Source organism: Idiotropiscis lumnitzeri, chromosome 3 (genome assembly GCF_059441095.1).
Source record: "Idiotropiscis lumnitzeri isolate Australia: NSW breed Sydney's pygmy pipehorse chromosome 3, RoL_Ilum_1.0, whole genome shotgun sequence".
NCBI lineage: Eukaryota > Metazoa > Chordata > Actinopteri > Syngnathiformes > Syngnathidae > Idiotropiscis > Idiotropiscis lumnitzeri.
Genome location: NC_142393.1, coordinates 27,036,821 through 27,049,034, shown reverse-complemented (window position 1 = coordinate 27,049,034; position 12,214 = coordinate 27,036,821). Strand labels below are relative to the sequence as shown.

Sequence of the window (12,214 nt, the reverse complement as noted above, 5' to 3'; positions counted from 1 at the left end):
TTATTGTATCTCGTTTTTTTTTTTTATAAATGTGCTGTAAAATATGTTTTTTAATAAACAACATATCTTGCAGGATAATTATTTTACGCACCGCTAACAGAATTCTCACAACTCAGAGAAAAGCCAATCGTTCAATGACTCGTAAACAACCACAAGATGGCGACATTTCCTTCTCTACACGTTCTGCAGTGTATTGGCTGTATTCAATTTAGACGTTAAATTCTGTTGAGGACAAAAAAACACATGAATCCAGGTGCTTTTTCATGTTTTATCGGGTTTATTTTTAAACAAAGTAAAACAAACACCCATGCAAAGCATATAAAATGCTAACATTCTTGTTTGCTGACAAACAAAAGGCACCGTCCAACATCAACTGATACAAAGGTCAAAATCTTGAAGTGAAAGGTCAACTGCCTATGTGCAGTTTCACTTTTGACACGTTCTTTTGATGGAATTACACGAGTAAAAACATGAAGGTAAGATAAACCTGACCAAGCGGAGCAGTTTTTATCCATAAAGAAATGTTTTTGCATTAAGTGGCGAACCCTCAAGAAAACCATCAACAATGTTAACCTTGGATTGGGTTGAGATTATGCTAATTTGCTTTCCTTCAAGATTTGACTCCACATTTATGCTGCAATGTATCCAAATACTCCTTGCAGACATGAGGTCATGCTGTTCTACATGTGAATGTCTATGTTCCTTCATGCGATATAACCATGACAAATTAATGAACAAATGGTACCCTGAGTTTGGTTAATAAAAATTCTGAAATTACACATTTAATGTTCAGTCATCATAAAGTCAATTAAATTGCAGGAAACAAGACAAACCGAAAACAGTGGTTCCCTTTGCTCAGCATTTTTTGCAAAAACATGTTATATTTCTAATCTACTTTTCACCCCCCAAAAAGGTTTGAAGACATGCAATTCTTCTGCTGAAGTTGTGTAAAACATAGTTTATCAGTTACCTCTAGTCAAGGGCAGTGATTCCCAAACAATTCAACTCAACTCTATCGCATCTTCACAACAGCTGCAGGGCACCCTTGTGTGGCATGAGATCATCAAGGTTGCCGTTGCAAATGACCTGGTTTCACTTAATTTGTCTGAAAATGATGTCATTCATCAATAAATGTTTATTCATGTAGCTATGCCAAACAAGTATAGTGAATGGCAGAACAATTAAACAATTGTCCTTCCATTAGATGGTAGATGCTACGATAAACCTGTTTATCCACCTGGTGCCACGCATAGAACATTGTAGGAGCCATAATATGCATATGGTGTTTGGTTGCTGTGGTGATGCGTGGGTGCTTGGGTCACATGACATAAGTGGTGAATGCCGGGTAGTACTTTAAATAGGCATGCTTACCACTAGTAAGGCGGAGAGACATATTTTCTGTTGACCGCTATATGCTATGATGCCCTACGCTGAATGTGCCATACAGTGTACACAAGTCCATTCAGTGTGTGTGTGTGTGTGTGTGTGCGTGTGTGTGTAGAAGTGAAAGCTATGCTGTTGTTTTTTTAAATAGTTCAAGCGCATTCAAAACTCAATTTTCTTCTATTTGTCAAATCGACATTACAACAAGCAGCACAACAGTCAGATGCAGGACCCAACCTTTTTCCTCAAAAGCGATATGGATTTTTTTGAGTCACTAAAGAGAATAGGTCATGGCTTCCAGATTTCAGTTTTCAGCAAATTTATGAGTAAATTGAGACACATTATTTCAATATTTTTGTTTGGTGTTGTTGTTTCTTACATAAAAAATAGTTGCATTGGCTCATTAAAAGTTTGGGAAACCATGTTCTAAGGAACTTTTAGAATTTTGGCCATTATGTTCAAAAAAGTGAAAAGATTTTAAGGATGTACTCAGTTAAAGACCTAGATTTGTTTGTGTTTCGAATAGAAACAAATACTATAATAGATAACATCCCACGACAGTTTCGACAGGTCTTAGTAAAAGTGCTTTGCAAAAACACATGTTAGTAATAATGAAAAACACAAGCAAAACTGATTCAGATATAGTATAAGAATCACTGTAGCTCCGAAAGGGTGAGGGATTTCCTTGCCATAATATAAAGGCTACACGTTGAGTTGATTATCAATCCATCCATTTTCAAAGCCGCTTCTCCTCACGAGGGTTGCGGGGGTGCTGGAGCCTATCCCAGTCTTCAGGCAGTAGGCGGTTCAGGGTATAGTCCCTGAACTCATTGCCTGCCAATCGCAGGGCACACAGACACACTCACACCTAGGGACAATATAGAGTGTTCAATCAACCTACTATGCATGTTTTTGGAATGTGGGAGGAATCCGGAGTACCCGGAGAAAACCCACGCAGCCACGGGTAGAACATGCAAACGCCACACAGGAAGGCCAGAGCCAGAATCGAACCCACGACCTCTGCACTGTGAGACCAAGATGCTAACCAGTCGCCCACCGCGCCGTCTGAGTTCATGATGATGAGGTTAAACAAATGGATTTCAACTCAACTGTTTTAAAATGTGCCAACATATTATGGTCGAGATGTGCTTTAAAGTGCAAAATGTGCTAATGTCGAGATCGACCTCCTTCGAAAGCGTAATGATCCTTATGGGCTGTAATCAAAGCAAATGTGAATATTATTTACATAACAATCCGTGACTTTTTTGCAGAAACACACAATGTGAAGAGATACTCACGTTTGTAAAACACTGCTTTAAATGGCGTCTGCGGAAGGAGCTCGTGGATCCTCCCCAAGATTTTAGACTCATCAGCGCAGGAAGCGTTTCCATTCCACACCTGAACAACATCTTCTCTGTCTCGTACACTCACGCTGACACCAACCACTTCATCTTCTGTAGGTGAAGTGAGTCACAGGCAATTGGATAAATATTGACTATAGATTATATGCCTTACAACCAAGTTACTGAAATGATAGCGTACCTGCGGCGCAATAATCACTGAACTGTTCCCCAATGGTGGCCAGTAGCAATTCCTTCCACACAACAGGCTGTAAAGACAAGGACAATTTTATTAACTCAAAACATGATTTTGAAAATCCGAGATATGTCATTCAATCCCATCACTGACTGTGTACTCTTTTGATATTTTCAATCTCCAAACACCTCCTTTAGCATTACTTTCTTCCTCCCTGTTTGGAAACAAGCAGACATGGTTTGACATTACAGCAGTTATACTTTATTTTGTTGATAAGTATACACAAGTATTCACGCCACATATTCATTGTTAATGAAACTCACCAGAGTGGTTTTCTTTCACCTCTCATCAGGTGATAGCTGCACCTCAGTGGCAAGTTTGCGACATTGGGTATGTTGTTATAAACTCGCCAGAAGTTCTACAGGAAACAAATATTTATTATAGTTTCCTGGGAGAGAAACTTTATACAGTCTCAGCCTGTTAATATTTTCATTTTACTGTATGCAAACTCCAGCCAGAGGATTTTATTGCCCTTATAACACTGCTGTTGTTAGGAATTCCGAACAGGCAATTTGACTTGTTTGAGACTGTGCCATAATGAGGAATTAGTTCCATGTTGAAAATTCTTTATTTATGTGGGATGAACCCTTTCAGATCTTGTTTGCGAGGGCATGTATTTATCATGCTGAAATTAATATGACTGAAATTATTTTAAGTAACCAATGAATAAAAATACATTTGAATTCTTGAATTTAGGACACAGAATACTTAAATTTGCATTTAAATGAGGAAGTTCTAGTCTCGTTATTTTGTAGCAAAATTATAAAAGACTGGAAATCTTGCCTGGACTGTCTCCACTGTGTAGATTTTCTTCAGGTTGGACTCACATTCAGCTGCTGTAGCTCCTGGTAGAGATCTGACAAAGGGGATACTTGTTAAAATAAATGTCTCTTCTTAAAAAAAAAAAAATCATCCATTTGACATATTCCAAGTGAAATTTCTGTCCAGCATGTGTCAAGGTGTGCTGACGATCAAACAGACGCATGGAGGTGGGAATCACATGACAAATCAGCAAGTAAACAACTCTGACCTCATTAGAATACAGCACCCTCTAACATGTACATGAGGTGGAGGATGACGCTTGTGTAACTCTTCTCGTGATTCAACATGAAATTCGATCTGAAATGACAAGTTCCTGTCTAAGTGGGGCCTTGTGAGGACTATGAGCCATGTGTTTTTCAAGTCAACCCAGGAAGGGGTCAATAGGTTTTTAACATTAAAACTTCGTAAACTAACATAAAAAGTGAGAAGTGAATTTTACCTTATATGAAATTACTTTGTATGTGTGATTTTTTTAAACTTATTCTAGGATCTTCACAAGCAGGTGTCATATCAATGCATAACAGGTCAGAAAGGGTACAGTAAAAACTTTTGTGAGGTGTTATTTGAACATGATTAATTTAGTTCAACAAGCCCAGCAACGACTCACCGTCACTAACTTTTCAATACATTACATGCGTCATTTCATTTCGTTGTTCTCTTGGAGTCAGACAGCTGAATAATTACTGTAATATTTCAAATGGAAAGCAGCGACTTACCTATCAAGCCAGAAGGTCCAGGAAGAATGTAAGGGCAGAGTGTCATTTTCTTTGTCGTGAAAGAAGCTTGCCAAATCTTGTCCTCGTATGTGAATGCTGGCTTCACACAGAGACACCGGGCTTGATGGAGAACTCAAATGTAACGTGGCAGCCATCGGTATATAGCAGTAGAAGCCTTAACGACTTTGCCTCCCCCCCAAAAAATAAAAAACGGGAGCCGTCCTGAGACGCTGTTTCCACCACAGCCTCCGTGTTACATGTGCACGTTTTCTAGGTGAAAGTAAACCTGATGACCAGATGATGACTCATCTGCCGCTTCAGTGTGCCTTCACAACAACAACAAAACAATGACGATTTCTGTATGGATTTTCAACCAGAGGATTCGACTTCTGACGTGCACGGGCAAACATACGTAGTATTTACCGTTGTAGTAGTTAAGTTAAATACCATTTAAACATTCCCGTCAATCCTTTCCTGACACCTTGTCAATAGAAGCTTGTCTTCCGTAAATGGATGACGTCAACACAGACATGCGCAGTCTTTGCCCGGACCAGCTTTGTTATGTTGCTGCCTGCTATTGCTAACTAGCAAGTATAATATTTCCTTCGGTTACGAGAGGCAACGATGGACACCGAGGCGTTAATGGAAGCATTTCAAGGCAAACTTTACAGTTACTAAAAAGAATGATGCCACATTCGTGCGGGTTTTTGACATTTCTTTGCACAGAGTGGAACCGCTAATGGTTGCTAACTACGTGATCGTAACGTAGCTTGCAGCCTAGCAAGTTTGCAAGCTGTGCAATTTCCATAACTTCTTCATTCATTTGAGAATCTATATCAAGTAATTGTGCAAAATCTGCACAGTAACTGAAAATTGTAATAAACGTGCTACTGCAACAACTTAAAATTGAACCGCTATTTTTTTGTAATTGACGTAAAAATGCGATTTTTATGGTGTTGCGTATACTGTACGTAGTTGTGTTTTTTTTTCCCCAAGTCCCACTGAAACACTACGAGTTGGCTAAAAAAAAAAAGTATTTTTTTAATTACTCGTTCCTTGTCACTAACCTTTTGAGTCTTCGAAATTGTGTTTTAATTTTGGTCATTCACTGAAAAAGTTATCAATGTTGTCATTTACAGATTTTGAGAAAAAAGTGAAAAGGGATACGAGTCCAGTATTGGAGCAATTCCTGTGTCATGTTGCCAAGACGGGAGAAGCAATGTAAGTTTCTCCAAATTTGCTCTCTATTACAGAACCTACACTCCATTGTCATCCTAGTCTGGGTGGTATTACAATTGTTTGTGATAATTCTTTTGCAGACTTGATGTGACCAAATATCTGATCTCTCTTAGGATCCCGTGGTCACAATTCAAATCCTACTTCATGTTTAAGTTGGAGAATGTCATTGAGGATTTTCACTCATCGACGCCTGAGCAGAGAGGCACGCACAATCCCAATGTAGAACACGTTCCTTTCGAGGAGATGAAGAAGAGGATATTACAAATAGTTGACAGCTATAATGGGTTAGTGGAAAAGAATGCTATAATATTCTCTGTCTTTCACAGTTTAGATTTATTCATAATGATTAACGTGCATCTTAATAGTTGAAATTAAATTGTAAAGTGGTGCTCGTGCACATCATGTAATTTAAGAATACATTTGAAATTCTCAATGTCAAATAATGATTGTCATGATATATATGTTGAATTGATTATGATGCGTGGCACACTCCCACATATTAATCTCCAAGATGAGGCTAAGGGATGTATTGTAATTTGTTACAACATAACACCTAAATTAGTGACTACTTTAGAACTGGAAGCAATTAAACTGACAAGGAGAGAAACATCTGCCACTCATCCCGCCGCCTTACCAGACTTGAATCAGTTTCTATAAGAGCATTAAAGCTTGTGTCAGGCTGAGATGAGTCCTGTGTGTTTTGGCCGGAATGTCTTTGCCAGCTTTGGCAATGTTTCAAGTTCCGTGTTGATGCTGGCGGTTGCCCGTGATTCCTTCTAAACATATCTCTTGGTAACGTTCCCAGAATCCCATTCACCATTCAACGTCTCTGTGAGCTGCTCACTGACCCCAAGCGAAACTATACAGGAACAGATAAGTTTCTCAGGGGCATTGAAAAGGTTGGCAGTGTACTGCTGATTCTGTATTGGTAATGAGTGATGTTTGAGATGTATTAAATATTCATCCTCCTGTGTATGCTTTACAGAATGTAATGGTGGTCAGCTGTGTGTACCCTGCATCTGAGTAAGTACAAAATCTGTCATGCTTTACATTTTGTGCTGATTTTTTGCTCCTTAACTCAATTTTTTTGCTTTTCTGTTTTTCAACAGGAAAAATGGGACTTCTAGTTCAAACAGAATGAATGGAGTGATGTTTCCCGGCACTTCTTCTGTACACTCAGACAGGTGGGAGCCACTTTTAAAAGTTCTACAGCTTTAAAATGTCATCAAATGGCACAGTTGGTTACTTTTAGGATGAATCTGTTTGGGCCTCTATGAGCAAGAAATAGACATGCTATTCTTTTGCAGTCGTAATGTAAACGGACCGGGTATGCCAAAACAGCTGAATAGGCCAAAGTTGTCATTGTCGCCTTCGCTTTCCACGAATGGCCTCCCTGAATGTGCAGTCAGCAAGGAGCCAGAGCCCACTGTAGAGGAGAGGGCGGAGCGTTGCATAAGGTAGGGTGCAGGGTCCGCTATAAAACCTTTTTTGGGTGACAGCGTCAGCGACACACAAAAAAATCTGCCGACTTTTCTTTCTGTTGTCACATGAAACAAATACTGAAGGCCAAAGTATTCTAAAACAGTCAAATGGTCTGCCTATAATTAATATTTTTATTGTTGTAGGCATTAATGTATAAATAAGTTGCATTAGCATGTATTTTTAAATTTGATTGACAAATTTATCTGTAATTTAGTTCTGCCAAATATCAGATTCGGCATTAGCCTCAAGAAGTCCTTATCTGTCATGCCCAATTAAACGTATAATTTTGCTTTATACGTATTGATACTTACAGAAAGGTCCACCCATTCATTTTCCGTTGCACCGATCCAGTTTCTATAGTGCTTGATCTCATTATGGTCACAGATGAGCTGTAGCCTATCCCAGCTGACACTGCTCAAGACAGGGTGCCATCTGGAGTGGTCATTAGCACATTTCTGGGCACGTTACAGAAACAGAAAAACATGCTGTTAATTTAGGACAGGTGTGGGATACACCATAGATGGGCACTTTAATCTATTTTGCCGCTCAGTCTTCCGTTCACGACCTGAGCCTCCGTCCTTTGTCATAAAATAATCGTCCTGCGTCCTCGTCCGCCGTCCTTGCATTTCACCAGTCTTTGTCTTTAATTATCTGAAGTGTTGTGGCGTTTGAAGTGCATTGCAGTGTTTGGTTTGGAGAAAGTCCTTACCAGCTATGTATGGGACCACAATACTCCATCGAGTGTAATTAGATTGGGCACCAGGTGAAATGTGAATGATCTTTTCACAGTCATCGCTCGATATTCATGTTAAAAGTATATAGGTGGACTGCAGAGATTCAGATTATATTAAAAAGGAAGAGCGGTCATGAAGTCTGATATTGAGCAGTGACGGTCTAGATGTTTGGATCCAGTTTTATGAGTATTTTACCTTGAGATATACATCGGAAATGACATCACAGTCAGTATTTCTTTCCACCTCAAGTGTAGACACAATTTGCTTTTCTTGTACAAATAATTACTTTTAATTAATGCCTATTTCTATTTTTCCAGCACTGACCCTTCACTATTGGGAGGTGAAATCACCCTGAGCCGGACAAAGAATAAACACACTGATGAGGAGGAGGAAGAGGAGGATTCTGATGCTGACAAGCACGACAGCAAGAGGCTAAAGGTCAACGAAAAGCTGGAAGATGACATAGCAAGTGACAATAAGGAATCCTTGTGTATAGGCCCAGAAAGATCATCATCCAAGGGTGAATCTTTAGAAGACTCTTGCGATCGAGAAAACAAACGTGAACCCTCGTGTCAAACACAATCCATTATAGACGTTCCTGGTAGGTGTACATGAACTCTGCCTACTGTGAGTCATTCAGAATTTTAAATTTAAGTGGAACCTCTATGGTCAAGCACAGTGAGTCATTCAGAATTTTAAATTTAAGTGGAACCTCTATGGTCAAGCACAGTCTATTCTGGAGTGCCAGGCATCCTCCAATTTGTTTGTATTCCAAAACGTCCAACACCCCGCCGGCGTTCAATAAGGGGATTCCGACGGTGGCCTGAAGTGCCGCAATAGCTAAATTTAGCCATAAAAAACAAATATGTACATAAATTGGCCGGTTCACTTTATTAGGCGTGGGTCTCCATTGTTACACATGGAATATTTGCAAGCACGGTCACACAGATGGCGTTAATCAAACATTCAAATATGTTAAAAACTATTAAATGCTTTTTGAAAAACAATGCCAAATGCAGCTAATCGCAGAGTAGCCTCCCAGAAAAGTGATTATAGTCGCAAAGCACTCTTTTCTTCTGGGTCGGAACAGAACAGTAACAATAGTCACTTCATTAATAATAATAGTAATAGTTGCAATACAACTCCTTTGTTGCACAATTTTTGCGTCACTGTCATCCCACAAGGGCAACTTTCGAAGCCTGTTGGACACTGCGGCACACTGTCAGGATCAACTGGCGAACGTCCGCAATACTTGCTCTTGTAAAGTGAATGATCGCATGTGCTGACGTATGGAATCACATTGGAGGATACAAGGGAGTATTCACTGAAAGTTGTATGGCATAAACGGCGCCAGCAAGTTCGCGTCATAATAGTTACAAGTTCCTGAGTGTAGTGAAAGTGATTACAAATGCCAGGGAACAAATCCTACCCCTGTCAACAATGTAGCATGATGCAAAGAGGGCATTTAGCAACACAGCTGGATGGACTAAAAATCTTTTGAAGGGAACATGTTGGCTCCGTTTATTCCACACAATTCACGGTAAAGACTCTTGAACACTCCTTTGTAACCTTGTCGAGACTAGTCCCTACATCATCGCTGTGAGCCCACCCACCTAAAGACTTCACATGCTGTCAGTTTTGGTCAAATATTTTATCATTCCGGCCTCACGCTTAATTACGCAAATGACTGATTAATATTCAGTATGAGCGCAGACGTGTGACATGTTCGATAATTTCGTTCATCAGATGTGACCGATGAGACTATCGGTCAATCTCTTGGCGTCATGAAGCTCATTAGGAAATCAATGAATGAACCACGTCATGTTGAAAGCTGCAGGTGACTTATAGTCCAGAAATGTTTTACACTTCAAGGTGACCGTAGATTCCACTGTAATTTACCTCAACCAAAAGTAGTGGAAAGCCATTTGACAATCAAACTGTTTGACAACATTGTCTTCCTCCTCAAGAGCCCAGAAGCCCACAGACAGAGCCATGTGAAAAGGGGGCAGCTGAGGAGAAGGCCCACGGTGACATCACCATTCATCAATCGGAGCGACCACTGAAGGAGAATACACTCACTGAGCACAAGACTAGGGACAGCAACAGCAGTGATGGAGACTGCCTGCCAAGTGTTAAACTGGTCCTCTCCTCCTCCGGTAATTCACCCAACTTGTCAACAGGGGGTGATGCAGACAGTTCAAACTGCACAAAGATTGAAATCACGCCTGGGGAAAGTGAATAAATGCGCCAGTTGACCATAACTGACTCTTGACACTGTATGATGCCACACCAAGTGTCGACTGCGGAACTGTTGGCCGCCGGATCCTGAGTGACGTGGACCTGGAGGTTCCTCACGTTTTGTCCACTTCAGTTTGAGCTGGTTGGTCAAATATCAACTAGCTTAAGGACTAAGATGGAAAACATGGAGATTTTTCACTGTGGACTGTTTTTTTTTTTCTACGCCCCCACCCACTATGTTACTATCTGACCCTTATCTTGTACACCTCATATGAGCTGAGTTTAATAACATTGGTAAGCGTTTCCAGAATATGCTTTGGTAGTTTGAGTTGTTCTCACCTAAGTATATAGTTTGGACATGGAAAATGTCTCCCTCCAGATGAACAAAAATCTGGCTCCCCATAATGACATTTATATGAAGATTTTTTTTTTTGTTTTAAATTAGCATTGCACTTATTAGCACTAGTTCATTGATGGATAGTGACAATTAAATTGACTTCAGTAAAGTAATTTCAGCAACTCTTTGTCTTCAGAGTCCTTTACAGTTCTTCCCTCCAATAAGTTTGACCTATTCCTTGTTTTTTAATAACTCAAGATTTTTTTTACAGAAATGGACATGCCTGCAAATCAATTTTATGCATTTGTCATGTGTGTTCATGGCACAAATTAAAAATAGATGGAATGCGAATGCTTCTTTCATAATATTCATGAAACTTATAGATCCTGTCCTGGTAATAATGAAGATAATTTGGTTTTCACACCATACTTGCAGAACAATTAGCTTTTGAGGAAGGAAGTTAAATAAGTTGAAATAGTTGTGATGTTAATATCAGTGTGTGTAATATAATTGATATGAATTACATGGATAACTCTACATCAAATAAGCTAAAATATTTCTAACTTTTTTGTATTGGCAAAATCAAGATTGCATGTTATGTGTTGGCCAATCGACAAAAATACAACAACAAAAAAGACTGAGCCACAGTCTTACCAAACATTAGAATTTGTTTCCCAATGCAAATATTTCTCGCCATCTTTACTAAATGGGCTCATACAAGTGTTTACTGTGACCTTCCCCGGACATTCCAGTTTTTACAGGTAGTTATAGTTAATGTCATTGTACCATATTACAAAGTTGATCTACAAAATCCAGGAAAAAAAATCACAGGAAAAGACCAATGTACAACACAGTAAAGTTGCAGGAATGTGTCGCTCTAAAAACCTTAATGCATTTGAATCTGAGATTATGTCCTAAATTCGTCTAATTCCCACTATTTTGTTTTCCAATGTTGATATTACCGCTGTGGTGAATGTTTTTATATGTACATTAATACCTCAAACCATTTGCACAGTATAGCCAGATAGGCTGTCTTTTAAGGCGCTGATTCACACTATTCACTACGACTGGCTTGCATCCAGTTCGGGGTGTACCCCGTCTACATCCCAAACAGCTCCGATAGCCTCCACCACACCTGCGACCCGCATCAGTGAGGAAAAAGCGGGTCAGGTAATGAAAGTCTAGATAGTTAAAATGCCTGAAGGTATGATTCACTCTCGGAGTGGAATCCATGATGGCCTTGACACTGCTCAGCTAAGATTAACACAATCGCTGTTGTAAGCAGATCTGGATGGATGGGATGGTATTGGACATGGCAAGTTTTCAACTCCAAGTGATGGCGTATACATATTGCATGATCAGTGTAATATTGTGACATTTCCTATAGTTCATGTGATTTTAGAAGGATTAGAAAAGATCTACAGATTCCGTCAGAGTCCTGCACAGACGTGTAGAGCTCCAGTGAAATAACCAGACGCATGAAGGTCAGAGCTAATGGTGAACCTCATCCGACTCAAGAGCCCTCCATCTTGGGATAGATTACCGAAGAAAAGAGAAGAGAAGCTTCATTAACAGATTTTCAAATGTATGACTGCATTTTTGGGGGGAGGGGAAGGATAGGACAAATTTAGAAAATGATTTCATTACGTTGCCCAGCACTGACATAG

General features: G+C 39.6%; 2 protein-coding genes across 4 annotated transcripts; one reads left to right on the top strand and one right to left on the bottom strand.

Moving 5' to 3' along the window:
• Positions 1–254: 254 nt before the first annotated feature.
• Positions 255–4,692, bottom strand: LOC148340662 (eukaryotic translation initiation factor 4E type 3-like). Its single transcript, XM_088289356.1, has 7 exons — positions 4,518–4,692; positions 3,763–3,835; positions 3,243–3,337; positions 3,073–3,133; positions 2,926–2,992; positions 2,682–2,837; positions 255–2,597 (listed from the first exon to the last, which is right to left on the bottom strand). The coding sequence occupies exons 1-7, from the start codon at positions 4,670–4,672 to the stop codon at positions 2,551–2,553; spliced, it is 654 nt and encodes a 217-aa protein (XP_088145482.1). The 5' UTR covers positions 4,673–4,692; the 3' UTR covers positions 255–2,550.
• Positions 4,693–5,000: 308 nt separating this feature from the next.
• Positions 5,001–10,898, top strand: LOC148340661 (serine/threonine-protein phosphatase 4 regulatory subunit 2-B-like). Of its 3 annotated transcripts, none has more exons than XM_088289350.1 (9): positions 5,001–5,175; positions 5,657–5,738; positions 5,837–6,040; positions 6,562–6,655; positions 6,742–6,779; positions 6,866–6,940; positions 7,064–7,213; positions 8,290–8,492; positions 9,940–10,898. In XM_088289350.1, exons 1-9 carry the CDS (start codon positions 5,142–5,144, stop codon positions 10,212–10,214), a joined length of 1,155 nt encoding a protein of 384 aa, XP_088145476.1. In that variant the 5' UTR covers positions 5,001–5,141; the 3' UTR covers positions 10,215–10,898. The 3 variants fall into 3 exon arrangements, with proteins under 3 accessions (XP_088145476.1, XP_088145474.1, XP_088145475.1); XM_088289348.1 differs by having other exon boundaries at positions 5,006–5,175; positions 8,290–8,573; XM_088289349.1 differs by having other exon boundaries at positions 5,009–5,175; positions 5,870–6,040; positions 8,290–8,573.
• The last annotated feature ends 1,316 nt before the right edge of the window (positions 10,899–12,214 follow it).

Coding starts and splice junctions, on each gene's coding strand:
- LOC148340661 (XM_088289348.1), top strand. CDS start 5,142: ATGGACACCGAGGCGTTAATGGAAGCATTTCAAG. Junction 6,041..6,561: donor ATAGTTGACAGCTATAATGG/GTTAGTGGAAAA, acceptor TAACGTTCCCAG/AATCCCATTCACCATTCAAC. Junction 6,941..7,063: donor TCTTCTGTACACTCAGACAG/GTGGGAGCCACT, acceptor ATTCTTTTGCAG/TCGTAATGTAAACGGACCGG.
- LOC148340662 (XM_088289356.1), bottom strand. CDS start 4,672: ATGGCTGCCACGTTACATTTGAGTTCTCCATCAAGCCCGGTGTCTCTG. Junction 3,134..3,242: donor GGTGAAAGAAAACCACTCTG/GTGAGTTTCATT, acceptor GTTTCCAAACAG/GGAGGAAGAAAGTAATGCTA. Junction 2,838..2,925: donor CAGTGATTATTGCGCCGCAG/GTACGCTATCAT, acceptor CTTCACCTACAG/AAGATGAAGTGGTTGGTGTC.